This window comes from Colletotrichum fructicola, assembly GCF_000319635.2.
Source record: "Colletotrichum fructicola Nara gc5 chromosome Unknown KSG_Nara_v1_contig03, whole genome shotgun sequence".
Lineage (NCBI taxonomy): Eukaryota > Fungi > Ascomycota > Sordariomycetes > Glomerellales > Glomerellaceae > Colletotrichum > Colletotrichum fructicola.
The window spans coordinates 6,595,694-6,614,450 of NW_027094053.1; the positions used below are offsets into that span (position 1 = coordinate 6,595,694).

Sequence of the window (18,757 nt, forward strand, 5' to 3'; positions counted from 1 at the left end):
CCTCTCGTCAAGTGAGGAGTCAACGGAAGAACTCGCCCGGTCTTCGGGCCAAATGGGCAAGCATCAAATGGTTGATTTCCTGACGCTGTGCGACTACTGTAACTCGAGCAATCTTGGCGTCAAACATTAAGCGAATCAATTGCAAGAAGGCAAATCCATCAAAATGCAGAGCAATGGGAGCAAGGTACGATAAATTAATTACTTGGGCATCTATGATTATGAGACCGCCTAATTTTGATGTATCTGGGCGGCTACATTTTCTGACATTTAGTGACTTTACCAGGGACGACGACGATAGAAGACGACGATAGAAGACGACGATAGAAGACTACTATGAACGACGACTATGGACGACGACTATGGACGACGACGACGACAACGAGAACGATAACAGCGACTACAACAGGAACGATGATAGCGAGAAAAGAGGTACCGTCTCAGTCTTATGGTGTTACCAGTGGTCTACGCAATAAGTACTAGGTATCTGCCACACTATTGTCCTTACTTAATACATATCATCTCGATCTTCGTCCTCGCCATTCCACCAACCATTATGCACACGGTCCATGTGATCATAGATGTCGTTGAGTCCCACGTTCTCGCCACAGAAGAAGCACCAATGGGCGCCGCATCCAGGGACGGTGCAGCTAATGTGGTCGCACCCACCCATTTTCTCTGTTAGGGTGCCGCAGCCAGGGCATTGTCTGATCTGCAGCTTCGTGCCCTTCATCTCCTTGCACTCATCGCAACACCAGTTGAACACTTCTTGCGGCGCCCCAGCCGCGCACACCCTCTCGACGAAGCGACGAGCGAGGCCACAGTCATCGCACCAAGCATAGATCCACGACCCGGATTCTTCCACCGCAGTGCCCAAGTTTCCGAGCTGAGACAGCCCTAAGGCGGATACTGTTTTGCGGGTCGGCTGGCGGCGACAGAAAGGGCACGATAGAGCGGCGATGTTGATAATCCTGCCCCGAGAGTTGAGACCATACCAGTCTTGCAAGCATCCATTGCAGATGGTCTTATGACAGCCTGAGCGGCCGCATGCCTGACGCAAATCGGTCTTTCGAATGTTGGAGAAGCACAAACTGCATTCACCGGCCTCTGTTTTCCGAGACTCGACCCAGGAACGAAGCGATTCGAACACCTGCGCTTGGTTGTGCACCACCTTGCCACGAATAGTCAGGTGGGTAGACTGTCCAGCTTCAGCTGGAAGAACCTGTACATTGGCTGCTAAAGACTGTCGGTCCGAGACTGCTGAGATGGTGTGGAAGAGAGATCGGCCGTTGAAAGGGTCTTTGATGGCACCGTTTTCGTTGCGAAGAAGCCATGATGTGCCGTTTTCTCCGCTCAAGCTTTTGGCAGAAGTTTCGTAGTCAATCATAGTGACGCTGTTCGTTACACAGCCAGGACATTTGAAGCTGGCGGCATCGAAGTCAGAAGGTTGGTACGCCTTTGGCCAGATAATGCGGTTAAGGCACTGCGAGCACTCAACCCAGGGGGCATTTGCCGAGCTACTGTGTCGGCAGTAGTAGCACTTGGGACGCACGTTCAGAGCGTCTGGGCTGTAGACAACGTACTGGGCACGACAGGTCGGCGTGAAACACTCGACCCATGTACCCTCCGTCTTCTCGTTATCATCAGCACGCACGTTCGTCTCCCTTCTTAGCTTTTCATCCTCAAAGGGCTGGCAGATATTGCAGCTGCACTTCTGAGGACAGAGACCGCAGATACCGTCGCGCCCCATGATTGTGACTGAGCGAGGGAAGCTGCAGCTTTTGCAGATCACGACAGGCCCAAGCGCGACTTTGGATTTCTCCGGATGCCAACCAAGCTTGGCCTGGAGCGTGGTATTGAGGTTGAGCTCAAGTAGCTTGTAGTCGACTAGCGTCTTGAACAGCTGACGATCTCCCTCCGACAAGATGCAGGCGTCGTGGCTGTGGCGATGGGTGACGCCTTCTGTGACTCGCTTCTCGTAGTCTCTGTCGGCGTCGAGAAGCAATGAAAGGCAGCTTGCGTTCCAAGTTTCCGGTATGTCGAGGTTGTTCCACTTCTTGCTGAAGAATAGGAGTTCCTGGTCGGCAGCTTCTGTAAGGGGTTTCAAGCCCATACGCAGGGACAGTGCAGCTAGAAGCGCTCCGGGACGGGCTGCCAGCATTGTCCCAGGAAGAATAAGATGAAGGAGTATTCTCCAGAACTTGCGCTGGTATTTCGCATCCGCAAGTGCCATCGGAATCCGAATGACCTCCTCGTCACCTTTCATGTGGGCAGGTAGGGTGTCCTTAGACTGGACATAGGTAAGTCGTGTGAGCACTCGACCGAGCCTGCGGAGAATGCGAGAGTCGCAGGAACGACCAATCTCCATCAGCTCGTCACGCGTGAAACCAGCGACACCCTGCTTGCCGGAGGTTTTGGCCTTGTCGTCTTCGCCGTTGCCCTCGTTTGTAAAAAATACGGTCGGGTCCAAGAATACGCAGGGGTATCTCTCCTCGTTGGGGACCTGGCTGACGATGTCGAGGATCTCTGCGGCATAATCGTATGACCCTTCTAACCAAGTCTTCATCCGACTCTTTTTCTCTGGCTCAGAGATGCGATCAACTGCATAACCGAAGGACTGGATGAGACCATCTCGGGCTGGGTTTTCGCGGTCATTGCAGACGGTACGCCAAAGAGTCCCGAAGATGGGGTTCACTGCAATAGCAGCAACATCTGCATCGATGAGTGACTTGAGCTGGTCGACAACGAATCCTTGGTAGTTTGTATCGGCCGTGTATCTCTTCGAGAAATCCATGACTGGGGTCTTCCTGGCATCGACTACAGTATGCAACTCGTTAAGAGTAGGGTCGCGGGACTCGATGTTCTCCTCAACAACATACTCCGCAGTTGTTGATTGGTTAACTGGGAAGTATTTGCCAGTGGTGTCTCCGTCACCTTCATGGGTACTGCTCTGGATTGCTGCTGTATCTCGGTACTGCAGCAGTCTGGCAAACTTCCGCTCTCCGGAAGCAGAGGTTCCCAGCTTTCCGACACCCATCCATGACAGGAGGATACCGATAGTCAGCTGGGAGATGGCATCAGCAGTGGTGACACTCGCATCCCCGATATCCAGCTTGAAACATACGCCGCCCGTCAGATGGGATAGAAACAGGAACGGAGACAGGGTGTCAGCGATGGCCCCCTGTATAATAGAGAAGACCTTGGCCTTCTTCTCGCCCTGGAGGGCCTTGGCTCCGGAGACCCAATCGGTGAATAGATTGCCAACGCCGTTGAATGAGTCCGCCTTGGACAAGTTCTTGATTTCAGTGTCTCTGTTTCTGCTGGCGATGCCGAGAGTATGGGGCGGAGCGTCTGCGTAGAGAACAATGATTGTGGTAGCTTCGGGCCTCATGACGCTATAGGCACGCGCGAGACCGGTCTTCGCAGCCTCGGGCCAGTCGATACTGTGGTGTCCCGAGTCGGTGCGAATGCTCTTGGCCATGAAGAGTAGCTTCGACTGTGTGATGGTATCTTCGCCATCGCCGTACCAGCCAGACCACTCGGTCACCATGTCGGCCGAGTAGTCACGGTATGCCATGACGCCAATACGAGAGAAGCAGTCTGTCAGGGCGGATACTCGAAGAATCTCGGGCAAAGACTGATTGAGGGCCCGAAGGTAGCTACTCATGGACGCAGTGGCGTCCGTCAGGACGAGGAGGTCAAAGACCTCGTCCGAAGCCATATTGGGCGGCAAGTGATGTTTTCCACGCCGTATTAGTCAATCGGCTGCTTTGGAAGAGGAGGAGGAGGAGGTTGACCGCGATGAAGGAAGAGTGGCAGGAAATGAGAAGAGAAGACAAGAAACCTCATCCTATTTATGTCTCATGGTCGTAGGGAATGGAAAGGTGAGGCCAATCGCCGAGTTTGACTCACGCCGCCGTCAGCCACCCGTGTAGATATGTAACCCGTTTACGGTACCCGTTGGAAGGGCCTCTGCGGTGGCCGTTGATGCGTCACTCGCCGACATTCGTGCCCAATTGTACTTTTCCTCAGTGACTCATGGCATTTGGCTACAAGGCCGTTCAACCTTGTTCTCTACTGCACCAGGGCTGCCTCATGTCGTTGACGTTTGTGGGGGAGCTCACTAGGGAGATGCAACTAGGAAAACACCTCAGGGAATGGAAAACCGCTATGGGCTGGCGGCACTAGGTTCTAGGTTGACCTGCTGTGGCCTGGCCTCCGTGGTCGTGGCCTAAGCGCCGCCCGGGCCACTGTTGGCCAACTGCACCGCCCTCAAAGATGGCGCGCGCCTAATTCCTCAAGAGACCGCCTAATTTTCCTGTGTCTGCGCTGCTATGTTTCCTACATAGTTATTTACCCCTTTTAAACTTAGTAGTAGAAGAGTCCGTACGGAGTATTAATGATAATAACAGTAGCGATAACAACAACAGTGGCGATAATGATAACGAAAGCGACGATTACAAACGACAACGACAAGCGACGACGACAAGCGACGACGACGACAGACGACGACGACGACAGACGACATCAGCAATAACAAGAATAGCAGCAGCAGCAGCCATTAAAATAGATTATATTAGTATAGAAAAAGTATTAGAATAATAATAGTAATAGACTATTTATCTCACTCTTATCCACAAATAGAGTAACATCTAATACCTACCTAATCTTCGTCATAAATGTGTCCAGCTTAATATCCATCATGTTCCCTCAAGTTCGCGACCGTAGTTCATTAGATAAAAGGTGCCAATTCTTAAACCCCTCCTTGTTTGAAATGAGTGATGCTCTCAAGCCGTTTATGCCACTCGCGAGCATATCTGCTTCACGCCTGCCACAAAAGCAGCTGAGCCGCCAGCAGTCCATCATCGACCTTAGGGGGCTTGAAAACTACACCCTTAACCATATACCTATGTATGTGATTTGCCCAAGGTAGATGTGCAAGAAGATGCGTAGGTACAGTGGCTCAGAAGTGGTATTGAAACTTTCCTTACTGCGGACTGCTGCAGTAGTTTCACAGCGTTGGTATCAGACAATGTCAAACACATTCTCGCCGTTCTTCGCGCCATCAATGATCTCCCCGTTCATGATCCCATGCACATAACACTCCCCAACGAGCAGGTAATTATTCTTCCCCCACGGCCGGAGACAGAAAGGCATCTTCCCTCCGAGCAAGACGCAAATGACATCGCCAGGTTTCATCACTCTTGGACCGAGGACGTAGTATCCATTTCGGGTCCTCGCAAATTTCCGATTGCACGACGCGCCGTTGGCCGCGCGCGCCCACTTGGCCGCATCTCCTCCGCTCGTCCATTCCTGCAGCTTATCATCATTACTATCAGACACCGCGTAGGGAGAGGAACCTCCGCCGGCTGCTTGGGTCAGATAAGAGACCCCGTGTGCAAACCACTGCTGCGTCGGGACCGACTCGTACGGATGATTGTTGTCTTGCCACGCGGTGGCGACGCAAGCGTTACTGAGCGTCTGGACGTAGGCGAAGAGAGCGAGTCCTTCGATCTCACCTCCCTGGAAGCGTTTACGAGTTGGGAGGTATTTTTGCGATAGGTCAAAGCCGGAGGACTGGCCGCACACGTCGCGCCACACCGTATGGATAGCCATGGACCAGTCCAACCCGTTGACGTGAAATTCTCGCGGCCGAAATGGCCCGGAGCAGGCAGCCACGACATCAACAATGGTTCCCTTGATATGCAGTGTTTTGGAATCTTCGTCGACTCGCAAGTCCGGCCGCGAGAGGCCACCAGCGTGGTGTGGGCTGGTAGGCTCTGAAAGGATATGCGATTGATAAAGACGCCAGTCCGGAACCCAGGAAGGTAAGCCATTCGGAGATGATGAGCAATAATTGGCGCAGTCGGCTAGCTCGACAGCCATATTCTCGCCTAATGGTGGGAGGTTGTGGTGCTGGACTGCGGCTAGGGCCAGCAGGGAACTGTTGTCGCCGACAAGAGCCCTCGATGCCACGTCGGCAAAGACTTCTTTCACAGTCTTTGTGTAATCAGCTGTAAGCTCCCTTAGCTTCTGATTCGGCCCGTTGCGGATGGAGTAATGGCCCAGCATGGCGAACACTCTGTCCCTAGGGTCCGTAGCCACTAAATGGCGGCCGCGGTGCAGTTCGTAGAGGAAGCTGAACCGGTTGGCATGGCGATTTGCGATCATACGGTCGGGCTCAATGAGCCGACGGTACATGTACGTGATCTTTGGCGTTTGCACGTCGACCTGTTTGCGCAGGTGATGTTCTCCGTTGATGGCCTTGCAGACCGAGTAAAGGAGATCCCACTCGATGTAAGCCTCGCCCCAAAATAGCGTCGCGGGAGCCTTCGCGCCAATCTCTTGAACTATCCATACTCTTGTAAACTAAACAGGCCGAACGAAATAGGACGTCAGAGAGGCAGAGATCCTTGAATGCAACATGAGCGCCACCGAGCTAAGGGACTTACCCATGGAAGCCGAGTTAGCTCCCGCAGTGGAGACCACAAATCCCTGGACTTTGAAAGATGACCTACTCTATTGGAGAGGTCGTGGCCCAGATTTGCGTGTCCTTGATGAAGACCAAACACAACTCCCAGGTCTTTAACGAGTCGGAATGCTTCCGCGGCGATCCTATGGTTGTCGTTGCCCAGCCACACTAGGACGCGATTGGCGTTACGATAGATGAGGTCCATGAGGGGGATCTGTTCACTCTTCTCAAAAGCGTTGTCCTGGTTGATGCAAATTTGGTCTGCCCACAGCCTCTTCCAGAAGATCCGCAAGCATGTGGAGCGACAACGCCAGATCCAGGAAGCATCCGAGGACGAGCGGGTCAAGATGGAGCTAATGGACAGAACCAGCTCGGCTCCTGAGATGACCTTTTCCGGTTATAAGGCTACACATGTGGTTGTGCGCCATAAGAGCCGGGACTTCGATCAATATGCAGCTAATGACCCCAACGTTGATATTGAGATCCAGATAGGCAGCATTATCATGCATGCTTGGTCTGATATCGAGCATGACATCCTATACAAGCCGTCAGCCACTGAGGAGACTTCACCTGATGTGCTTCGTATGCTAGATCTCATCAACGGGATCGTCATGACGGGCGAAGTAGCTCTGCAGCAACTCGCATCAGTGGCTGCTGCCGAAGCCACGCGGCAGGCGGACGACCGCAGACAGAAGGCAGCCACTCACGACTTTCTGGGACCATGGTTCTACAAGTACTTCAAGGAACAGAAGATGGCGCCGCCGCACAGCATGGGAGCATGGTCGAGAAGTATGCCTTTTTTGTTCGATGTCCTCAGGGCCAAGGATCAACACACCTATGGTAACATCGAGAGGCTTCTGAAAGACATGAAAGCAGAGCCGACGGCCGAAGAGCCCTTGCCAATTAAGATCATGCAGCACCTGGGCAAGGAGACATGACCTTTGCAAGACCAGTATTTTCCTCCAGAAAACTACACCACAGTCTGGAACGCGCGTTACTGGGCCACGCACCTCGTAAACGCACTCAATCTGGCATTGTACATGGGGGTCCCGATCCCCGACATATGGCGTCAAGCCGTCAAAGGGTCGGGGTTTCAAACCAAGCGCCCGAACTTGGCCGAATTTCTTGGGCTTTTGCACCCAACCAAGCCATTACGCCTAAGCGGCCGCGAGGATCTCATGGTTGACTTTTGCAAGGTAATTATGCAGGCAAACTGTAAGCTTCAGTCGCCCCTTTATCTCCTCAATGATTCCGACTCCACTGACATTGGTATATTAGACGACCATATTCCCTCTTTCGTTGCTGCCTTGAGACTCGCTTCAGCTGGATACGTGGCCTGCCCGCGACTCTCAGAAGACGACGAAAAGGCTTTATTAGGTTCTGCTTCAGAGAGAAAACAGGCAGTTTTTATACCCTCGCGATTGAACTGGGTCGCTGACGGCGATAAATGGTGGTTCCGCGTGGCTCTGAGTAGCGTCGAGGAAGAGCTACGTGACGAAGACACCCTATTCCTTGCCCCGCGCGATGACAGTGGCATTTGGAAACCTGTGAAACATCAGGGACAAAAGTGGGACATTGTTTACAGGCCATTTGTCCACCACGAGTCTCTTGAATTTCGCAACGATAAGGCAGTCGATTATTACAAGGGTCCATACGCAGCACTCGGCCTCGAATACGATCCCAAAGTAGCCCGTAGCATACAAGAGCTATGGACCAGTCTCGAGCTGTCTCCTCGAGATCCTGCGGCGAGCTATTTGGTCGTGCTCAAAGATGTCGCAGGCTCCGACGCGCACAAGATCAAACCTCTCGTCAAGCTGGCAAAATCTCTCAACATCACCACAGCTAAAGAGATGCGCGAGGTAGCCGAGCTGACCCGCTATATGCATACCACGGACGCCGACGAAATAAAGGTATATCGCGAGCTGTGGCATTCGCTGGGACCAAAGGACACAGACGAGCTGCGGGCTTTCAGACAGCTGTCCAAGAATCACCATACGACCCATGCCACACAACTGAGAAACCTCCTTGAGTGGCACAGGGTCACTGAGGGAGTGCAAAACGTCGAAACCAAGGACGACCACCAGAAGCTCGTTGGCCACTGACTCCAGCGGATGTCCGCCTGGGTAAGAGCGACGGCGGGAACACTTAACACGCCGGGGTGTTTGCATACCTAAAGTGAACTAGTCTCAACTTATACAGAAGAAGCGCAACTGCTTGACCTAACAGAACGTTCACTATTGTTGGCAATGAGCATTTAAATTTTATGAATTATTACGCGAGGTCAACTGGATTTTGGAAAACGTTCGTCCTACCTTACTCGTGCAAAGTTTCTGCTGAAACCCGAAACATACCTAGCTAGATTCAGGAGTCCAATATGTGCGGTATCAAACGTTTCCATCACTTTGGGTTTGTACCTGCGACTAGCTATTCCGAGAAATCCAAGTGTGTGCAATAAACAGAAATAAGCACGTCGGCGAACAGTCTTTTCTAGGTGGTTTCCCATCCTCAAACAGCGCCAACTCCTCAGGACACAACTTCACACATTGTCCGATGTTCTTTTACGGAGATGAGCCTACGGAGAATCATCAGGGTGAAAAATACCACAAGTTTGGAAGGACATCTGAAGGATATGGATAAATCCGATGGTTGCTACAATACAAAATTTTAGTAAGCCGGTGGATTGCTTCGACTCATTTGAGTACTTAGTGAATATTTGAATGATCAAAGACAAATACGGCGATGGTGAGACGAGGCTTGATGTTGCAGCAAATAACAGCTGAGTGGCGTTGAATGCTGAGTATGACAATGTCGGATGTGTAAGCCTGCAGATACGCAGGTCCTAATCTGGAATGTGCTATTGACTGCGCGACTTTGTCTTCGTGAAGCTACAGGACGGCGATTTTGCCGAATTTCGAGTAAGCTCAGGGTATGATTCAAAAGCACACTTGACTGGGCCTCGTCCATTGGTTTTGCATTCGGACAAATGCAAGGCGAGAACTGGTCTTCCTGGACGAATGACACTTGATTTTGAGCTGAAGGCGACTAGGGGGCCTGGCAGCTGGCCTTCGGAGCTGAAAATCACTCGGCGAATCAGGGCCAACCTCAGAAGCATGGGTTATGGACGGGTGACCAGGTCAAAAAAAGACGCTATCAGCACTAAGATGCAGCCTGATTCTTAGCTTTAGGCGCTGCTGGACTGGTCTGAAAATATCTCAACGTTGATTCTCCTGTGAGGTTTAAAGGAGAACTGTAGCCTGCTTCGGTGCTGTGGCACTGTCGTGTAACGTTTTACAGCACCTTGTTCCACCATGGCCGTGGTCGTTGCTCACGCCAAGGCTGCCGTTGTCGCAACGACTCCTGTTGATCAGAGTGACGATGAGGTTACACAGATCTGGCAGGAGGTGCAGGCTATGGTGGTACGAATGGCGGGAGGAGATCCCAACAAGATTGACAAACAACTCGACATCGACGGAGTCCTACGACATCTGGAGCAAGTGCAAGCCAAAGATCAGAAGGCTGCGGAGAAGCACGCTGCTGTCAAGGACACTTTCAGCAAGACACTTCAAGTTATTTCAAAGGTTGGCAGCTTAGTTGCCGACGGCGTTTCCAATGTAAGATTGCCTCTGTTACCTACTGCTGAGATGACTATTAAACATATCATAGGCTTTCGGTCCCGCGAATCAGTGCTTCAACGCGCTGAACTTTGTTATCGTGGCATGGCAATCGTACTCAGAGGCGTTTGAAAGTCTTGCAGCACTCCTCGAAAAGTGCGCCGAGTTCTTTGAGCGATTTACCTACTACACGAACAGAGATGCGTCTCTCAGGAAAGTCATCTGTTGCCAATTCAGATTGTTCATCAGAGTATGCGACAAGTCACTTCAACTAGGGAAGAAGAGGCACAAGATCAAGATGTTCTTCAGTCGCATGTTCCTGGATGATGATGACATCAAAGGGCTGCTGAGCGAGATGGAGAACCTCAACGCACGGGAACACGGTCTTGTATCTGCCCAGACATTCAAGATCAGCCAAGACGCCGCAAAAGCCAGCCAAGAGGCTGCCAAGACATCGAAGGATAGTTCAATGAAACTCGACACGCTGGTTGAGCAGAACACTGCCAACAAAAAGGAGAAGACGGAGCAGAAGTTCAAGGACAAAGTGGAAAAGGCTTTCTTCGGAAAGAATTCCAAAGAGGTGCTTGACAGGGGAGAAGACCTACGCAAATATGGCGCGAGCCGAATAGAGGGCACGGGGAAGTGGCTTGACATCGATCCTCTGTTCACAGCTTGGATGACTGGCGATGATACTACTGATCCTATCTTGGGTATTGAGGGGCCCAAAGGTTCAGGAAAGACATACGTGGTCACACACATTATTGATCGGCTCCAGAAGCAGAAAACAGTAGGTGGCTCTGGCACGAGATCAGCCGTAGCGCATTACTTTCTGGAGGCAGATGCCAAGGAAGATGTCGCAGCAGGGTTCAGAAGGAAGCATGTAATTGCGTGTCGTGCTTCGAAGAGCCTGTTGTGGCAGCTTGCTCAGGAGGAGACGCCGTTTCTCAAATCAATTGCTGGTCTCTGCGACGCCGACAAAGTCGACCTAGATGACCCAGTTGCCATTTGGAGACAATTCCTTCTTGATAATGATGATCGGAGCACTATCGACAGCACGTTCTTCGTTGTTCTGGATGGTCTTGGAGAGAACTTGGACGCCCTCACAAATTTGTTCAAGATGCTCTCCGGTGACCAAGCACGTCTTCGCACTAGAGTCTTAGTGACCGGCACTTCGTCGACGTTTGAGCAACTCGAAAAGGAAGATGACATTCGGATGAAAAAGCTACGGCTTGAAACGCGCAATGCTGAGGATATCAAGCTTTACATAGAGGCTCGGATGAACCACATGGATATCCTTAGCGACACAACGCGACCGGGAGTGCCCGACGTGAGGAAGCGGGTTCTGGAGGCACTCGAAAGCTCCACCAATGGCGATTACACGATTGCAGTTGCAGCTTTGGACAATATCGAACGCGTTGATTCGCTCGAGGAGGTGGAAGATTGTTTGAAGAGGGCCGGCGGAGCAAGATCGAACCAAGTTCTAGAGGACATTCAGAGGTTCAATCAGATCATGAAGCCCAAGGAGATTGAGGAGATCAATGAGATCATCCTTTGGGTAAAATGGGGGATTCGTTGGATGACATCTAACCAGATCGAGGCCGCTCTGGAGCTCAAGACCGACCACGACACAGATGGACGTCAAACCTCTCTTCGGTCCTTGCAGTCCAAGATTGAGAAGAAGTACAACGAACTGTTTTATGCTGATAGCGAAGGCTTGATCGACTTCAAAAGGCCTGAGATGTGGGACAACATCCCGCAACACAACAATGCCGATCCAATCTTACCAGAAGAACTCAACATTGTTCAACATTACCTCTCGACGGTTTGCCCCAAGAATGTCTATGACAAATTTGGCTTCAAGGAGTTTTTTGAACGAAGAATAGAACGAAAGGAGAACTCCATCTGTCAGGACCCAGACAATGCTGAACTCAAGCTCGCCCTAAGATGTCTTCGCTGCCTCATTGAGGAACAAACAGACAAGAGCAAACTTCTTCGCTCATACGCAGCCGATTGTCTTTATCAACACTTGGATAGCACCAATTTGTCCCTTGCGGATCGCAAGCTCAAGGCGGAGGCTGGAACCCTGCTGGTTCGGCTTTTCACCGAAGAGGCTGCGATTGATGCCCTTCTCTCCCGGGACTACGGACGGGATTGGGAGACTGAGGGCGCTATCGATGCCAAAGCTCTTCCTAGCAATTGGGAACCTTGGGTGTTCTCTGACCTAGGCAACAAGCTTTTGACAAAATGGTCCCAAGACTCCTCGGTCCTGGAGCACCTCGACAATAAAAGGATCCTGGAAAACATCATCAGCCGCGAGAAAAGTGACCAGTACTGGTATGAGAAGGCGGCAATGATCGCAGCGAGAAGGCTTCTGAAGCCGGAAGATCGAGGAAGAGAGCTATCAGATGCTTTTACACTGCTTTACGGACTAATCAAGCGAGTGAGCCTACATCCTTCGACCAAGCCTAACTTCTGGTGGCGCGGACATGCTAACCTATGTAGATGAATCATAAAAGTGAAGGCGAACAGGACGAATTCAAAGTTGAAGAAAGTCAACTCTGGTTTCCCACTCTGGAGCATGTCAACGCCGTTGAAACATGGGCACGGAACAGATTGGGTTTCGAGGAGAACGACGCTCTATGGCAGAGTCGAATGGTGAAGCTCCTTTACTACTTATCAAACGACACTACTATCAAGAAAAAGGATGTCGTGGACAGAGCGGAACGAGCCATTCAGCTTCATTCGGATGATTGGATGTCCTCGTTCTACTTAGCTCGAGTCCTCGACTTGCCAGAGGAGGCTTCCGAAAGCATTGAAATCCTTGAAAGAGTAAAGGACCAGTTGAAGGGAGTCAAAGACGACCCCGTGTGGCGCTCGACTGCCAGAAACCAGAAGAATTATGCCGATATTATCCATACACTCGGTGACCGTTACTGGAGTCTGGGGACTGATGAAAACACCGAAAAGGCCGTCTCCTTATACTTCAAGGCCGTGGAAGAGAATCATCCTTGGCCTGCCACCTGCGCGTGGCTCATTGTGTTCGGCTTTGGCGACCGAGGCCTCTGGACTGAAATTGTGGACTACTGCGAGAAACTGCTGAAAATCCCAGATGAAGATGTCACGGTTGGTGGCAAGGTAGCTTTCCTAGGAAGCAAAAACTACGAAAGGTTATTCTGGGACACAATCAGACGAGCATGCGATGAGACAGACCGTTGGAATGTGCTCCAGGCGATGTGGGAGGCAGGCGATAAAAGAGTCAAGAACACGCCCTACCAGTCTTCCTGGAAAGCCAAGATGAACGCCTGGTATAGGATCTCCATGGCTCGAAGGCCTGGCTACAAGAATGCTGGCATTGGGGTGATAGAGGGAATGCTGACAGAAGATTGGGTCAGAGACCAGGACGCGGACATCCGGAATGAACTGACACTATTCATTCTGCCTATCTACACCAGACGGGCTTTCAAATCAGACTCGACACCAGAGGCCGTCAACGCTGCCCTTAAGAAGGCAGTGGACTTGCACGATATTTTCAAGAAGGGTCAGAGCAGTTGCTATTGGATGCCGAGTCTAAGATTTGCGCGATTTTTCCACCTCAAGGGCGACGACATGCCCGGCAAAAGGCTGCTCAGTCAGGGAGTTGCACGAATGATTGAAATGTTGTCGGACGACGACGTGGAGAACGACTGGTACTCCTTTTCGGTTCTGGCTCAGGTTTTCGCGGCCTTCAGGGAGACGGCCAATATGATAGCGTGCTGGGAGATGATGGCAGTGTCAAGAATTGCTGAAGTCGCAGAATACGAGCGGAAGCTGGCTCTTTACCAGGCTAGCATCACGGATGAAGCTACTGCGGTGCGGACTTCGGAGGATGCGGCATCTGCCGCAGGTGAGACACACGGCGCCAGTAGTCAGGAGGCGTCTGGCGCTGAGGCTCCAGTAACGACGGAGGAGCCGGTAACAAACCCAGAGGACAACGATGAGAACCCGCCCGAAAACCCACAGCCGACTTCTCAGGACAATTCTACCGACGTCGATGGAGAGGATCATCCCGATCACGTCAAAGGAGATGTGGAGGAGGAGGGGGAGTCAGCAAACGAGGACTTAGAGAAAACGCCTGTCGCCAAGCCAGAAGAGCCTAGCCGCTCCATCGGCGCGTGCCGCGGATACTGCGACGTTATAACGACGATTCCGAATGGAATATGGTATTGCGTGGAGTGTTGTGGTCAGGTATGGCTGGATGAAGGTTGCTACACCAAGGCTGGTGCCAAGGCAGTTAGGGATCTCATGTGCAGCAAAGACCACACGTTCATCCCGCTGCCCCCCTGCGATGAGGCTACAATCAGAGCCATTCCTTCTGGCTTCATAAGAGTCGAAGGAAAGCATGTGAAGATGGAGGATTGGAAGGCAGAGGTGAAGGCTAACTACGTTGATTGCGTGGAGGCTGAGACACCTGAAGGGTCGGAGACGGCGGAATAGTTGGGGTTTCTCACATGTCATTCTCCCTATCAGCTCGGTATCAAAGAAACACGCAACGATATTCAGGCTTCATAGGATTTGTACACATTAAGTATTCATTAGATGCGCTCATGAGAATATATACGCTAATTACATGAGATTATCATTGCGTCTGGCTTTTAGCAGACACCGGAGGGGATAGTGAAGCCGTCGCGGCGGCTGGAAGAGCTGTAGACAGCGTTGGATCCCAGACCACGCTTGGCAAAGGCGGTCCAGAGCTCGCACTGGTTGGCACCACCGGTGAGAGCAGTGTCGGCGTCGAGGATGGCATCACGAGCCTGGATGAAGTTGGGAGAGCAGGGTTGCCTGAGGGAGATGTTAGCTTTGTTATAAGGAGAAGAAGGGAGGAAACGTACAGAGCCATGCCGTCCATGACCAGCTTGAGAGTGAGGTACTTTCCGTCGGTGGGAACGCCGTTGTTGAACTCGGGGCGGGGGCCATCGTTCTTGCCGTACTTGTCGATGAGGTTCCAGAGAACCTCGTAGAGGATGGTAGCCCAGGTCTCACCAATGCGGTGGACAGCGGTGACGCCGTTGATGGTAGAGTAAGTGTTGGGGGTGGTGGTCATGGAGGTGGAGTAGAGGACGGTACGGATACCGGCAGGGTTGTTGTAGACCCAGGCACCCATGGGGTAGTCGGTGGCACGGGTGTCGGTGGGCTTGAGGCGGATGGCGGTAGCGAAGAAGTCACCCCAACCCTCACCCATACCACCGGACTCAACAGCGTTCAAGCAGTTGGAGTTGGCAGGGCCACCGGTCAGACGGGTGGACAGACCGTGAGTGTACTCGTGGATGACGACACCGGCCTCGAAGCTGCAGTCGCGGCGAGGAGTAGACTGAGTCCACAGGTACATTCTCATACGGCCGGGAGAGCCATCGGGAGGAGTGGCGAAGTTGGCGTTGTTGGTACCAGAGCCATCCTGAGCGTTGAGGATGACGAAGTCGTTGCCAGCGCCGCCCTGACCGTTGTTGTTGATCTCGAAGTTACCAGCCGCCTCGTTGAAGCCGAGCTCGTAGAGCAGGTCGTGGTAGTGGTTAGCGGTGTAGAACAGCTGGGTGATGGAAGCATCGATGTAAGCAGAGGGAGTGCTCATGCTGGTGGTGTACTCGTAGTCGAAGTTGAGGGACGAGCTGGTAGGGCGGTAGTTGTTCAGGTAAGTGCTGCCACCGCTGGGGTTGGACTGAGCAATACCGTTGTTGCCACGGGTGGTGGTGTAGTTGGAACCCGGGCCGTCGCTGTGCCAGGTGAACTCGGAAGCGGCAATGTCCCAAGGGTCAGAGACGAGGACGCGGTCACCCTCAGTGGGGTCGTTGACTCCCCAGGGGTAGACGCGGTAGTTGGCAAGGTCGGAGACATAGTCAACGACACCGTGAACCTCACCACCAGACTGGGCATCGACGTAGGTCAGAAGCCAGTTGTCAGTGATGTCGGTCTCGACACGCCAGGTGAGGGCAAGGGAGCCGTCGCCCTTGACAAGGTAGGCGAGCTTGGCCTCGGGGTCGGAGACGGCGCCGGAGGTACCCTTGATGGTGTAGATCTCCTTGCCCTCCTTCGCCTCGGCAGAAGCGTCAGCGGACTCAACGGGAAGCTGAAGAACGTCCTTGGCGCCGTTGAGAGCGGCGACGGGGTCCTTGAAGTCGCGCTTGTTGAGGGGGCTGGCCTCAGGGATCTCTCCGGAGAAGAAATTGTTACCGAAAGAAAAGACCTTTCCATCCTTGCCGATCTGTCATGCTGTCAGTCGCTGTCTCATCATCCATCCAAAAGCATAAGTGCATTTACGTTGACGTTGAAGTCAGCATTGTCAATGTCGAGACCGTGGGCAGTCTGCTTGAAGTTGACGTGGGCAATGCCGTTGGTTCCAACATAGTGGTCACCAACAACGCGGAATTCCGCGTTGGGTGCGAGCTTCTGGACAAGCTCAGTAGCTGTGTCAACATAGCTCTCACGCTTGAGGAGCGCGATGGGCGGGTTCGATTCCGTCAGCGTGGCGTTGGTGTAAGAACCAAGCTGGGGCAGACGGAAAGCCTCGATGTCGACGCCACGGCGGGCGAGGGCCGACTTGTGGCCGTGGGCAGGGTGGGCGTAGGCCGGAGCCAAGAGGCCGAGCAGGGCCAAAGACTTCATGGATCGGTACATGGCGGCGACGACGAGGAACGAACGAGGTGGAAAGAGGGGAATGGGGGCTGTGGACTTGAGAATGCCTGCTGAGCTCCTGAAGAACACGAAAATGAGGCGACCGCCATGATGTTTAAATACGCCAATGGCTTTGAGGTCTCGAGACTTCAGTTCACGAGCTCATCAGCTTTGCAGCCAAAGAGCTTCCTCTTCGGTTCAGCATGCCGCCTGACCCCCGGTCGCAGCAAGCCCACTGTCAAGAAGCCTGACCAGGGACGATATGGGGTTCCCGCAATTCCCTTGGTCGTGCAGATGAACCCGTCCATCATGAATGGGGCATCATTTGGGAAGTTGTTGTCGATATCGCGGTCATGATTCTGCACGACGAGCACGGTTGGATGTGCTTGCGTGATCCGCCAATGCCAAAGCTCGCGTCTATCGGCTTCGATACGAGAGAGAAGAGGGAAGGTAGTTTGCTTGCACCCTTGAGATTAAGCGGTGGGAGGGTTGCATTAATGCTTCGTTTGCGCTGTTGGCGTCTTGGCGACGGCTTGGTTGGCATTGGTGTCTTGGCGATATGGGGGTTTTCGGTAGTCTGCAGCAACATGCTCCGAGTTCTCCAGGCAAGAATGTCCCGGGGGATTACGATTGCTTCAAAGAGGACATTGGTTCTGGAATACTTGAACATTGGATGAACCGTTCGAATAAAGGAAAGGAAAGAATAAGCTTATTTTAGACTCTTGAACGGCTTTGATATTCCGAACAGACTTCGAGGTCGGCTCAAAGAGCGTTGAACTAGTACATAAACTGATTCATGTTATGCAGGACAAGAGCCGTTAGCAAAAGTCGCGTGCCTTGTGCAAGCGATAGGGACCGATCACGTAAAAATAAGCCTGCAAATCATCTCGGAGACAAGACTCCACAGCGCCCCGAGCCCACAGCGGGATCGATACCTTAAACTGCAGTTGGCCAGCGCTGCTGACGGAAGTTCTCCAGGGTCTCATCGCCTCCGACGAGTCATTGGCGCGAAGCACCGCCTCTGGTGCAACATCTGGCCAGAGCTTGCAATCACGACAGAAATAAGCTTGAGCAGCAGGTCCTGCGAATGTGGACTCTGAACTTTTGTAAGCGCAAGACCAGGGCGTTGCGGTGGGGTTGAGTTGGCTTTCAGCAGGTCGCAATCGATGATGTTGTCATGGCATGTCTTCAACTCGTTGTAATTGACTCAGCTGCCCTCTCTGGTCAGCTCAGCGTTGCAATGCAGGTGTTCGGATACGGGCAAGTAACAGCGCCACGATGCAGGAACGTACTCGCCAAATGGCACAGATGCAGGAGGTCATCCTTCGCTTCTTTGCACTTGCTAGAAAAGGATAGTCATAGTCAGATTATGGCCCCCATAGGCACCAGGGACTTTTTGCCAGCGGCATCGGACGCAGGGGATCACCAACGAAGTCAAGAAATGCCACGCGCCAACCCTCTAGCCCGCTCCTTCCTGATGTTCCCCAGACTCTCACTCAGATTTTCAGATTCAGAAGACGACGGCGGAAGAAAGGAACATTCCGAAGCTCGGGGGAAAGGGTAACGATACATCATACGGGGGCGGGCTGACCCCCTATGCCCGTGTGATGGTCTCGGCAGATGACCTGTGCGCAGTGAGCCGCAGACCTGCCTAATTCGGGATCGCCCACCGGCACGATGGGACGACCTTATCGATCTAGGCTTGATATCCGAATTCGCCATAGCCACTGCCCAGAATCTTTCCAGGCGTGTCCTCCCAGAACACCAACAATGTGGTCAGCCTCGGCTATAGGCTCTTAGACGATGATTAGTCCGACGGCGAAGTCAAGAGTCATCCACCAAGTTCTCTGTTGCAATTTGTAATGTCAAAACCACTGACTGAGTGTTTGAGGCTACTCTTCTTGCGCCAGACAAATTTAAGATGTTTAAAATCAAGTATCAGTACATTTGCGAACGATCCTGATATAATTTAGTTGGTCTGGGTCTGAGATTTTGAGGCGAATCGGTTCATGTTAATCAGATACTTGATGAG

The 18,757-nt window shown here is 52.4% G+C and overlaps 5 protein-coding genes across 5 annotated transcripts; 2 read left to right on the forward strand and 3 right to left on the reverse strand.

Annotated features, from left to right (window-relative positions):
- Nucleotides 1–505: 505 nt before the first annotated feature.
- On the reverse strand, nt 506–3,718 carry MIMI_R811 (putative ariadne-like RING finger protein R811; the record flags this gene model as incomplete). Its single annotated transcript, XM_032031486.1, has 1 exon — nt 506–3,718. The coding sequence occupies one exon, from the start codon at nt 3,716–3,718 to the stop codon at nt 506–508; it is 3,213 nt and encodes a 1,070-aa protein (XP_031889281.1).
- A 1,304-nt stretch (nt 3,719–5,022) lies between these two features.
- CGGC5_v006703 (Heterokaryon incompatibility protein 6, OR allele) lies at nt 5,023–6,674 on the reverse strand (the record flags this gene model as incomplete). The annotated part of the gene is made up of 2 exons (XM_032031487.1): nt 5,023–6,366; nt 6,516–6,674. The coding sequence occupies 2 exons, from the start codon at nt 6,672–6,674 to the stop codon at nt 5,023–5,025; spliced, it is 1,503 nt and encodes a 500-aa protein (XP_031889287.1).
- A 43-nt stretch (nt 6,675–6,717) lies between these two features.
- CGGC5_v006704 (uncharacterized protein) lies at nt 6,718–8,571 on the forward strand (the record flags this gene model as incomplete). The annotated part of the gene is made up of 3 exons (XM_066151729.1): nt 6,718–7,258; nt 7,418–7,684; nt 7,748–8,571. The coding sequence occupies 3 exons, from the start codon at nt 6,718–6,720 to the stop codon at nt 8,569–8,571; spliced, it is 1,632 nt and encodes a 543-aa protein (XP_066009262.1).
- Nucleotides 8,572–9,777: 1,206 nt separating this feature from the next.
- Nucleotides 9,778–14,553, forward strand: CGGC5_v006705 (uncharacterized protein; the record flags this gene model as incomplete). Its single annotated transcript, XM_032031490.1, has 3 exons — nt 9,778–10,080; nt 10,133–12,520; nt 12,583–14,553. 3 exons carry the CDS (start codon nt 9,778–9,780, stop codon nt 14,551–14,553), a joined length of 4,662 nt encoding a protein of 1,553 aa, XP_031889146.1.
- A 158-nt stretch (nt 14,554–14,711) lies between these two features.
- mep (Extracellular metalloproteinase mep) lies at nt 14,712–16,728 on the reverse strand (the record flags this gene model as incomplete). Its single annotated transcript, XM_032031491.1, has 3 exons — nt 14,712–14,898; nt 14,949–16,315; nt 16,372–16,728. 3 exons carry the CDS (start codon nt 16,726–16,728, stop codon nt 14,712–14,714), a joined length of 1,911 nt encoding a protein of 636 aa, XP_031889092.1.
- Nucleotides 16,729–18,757: the final 2,029 nt, after the last annotated feature.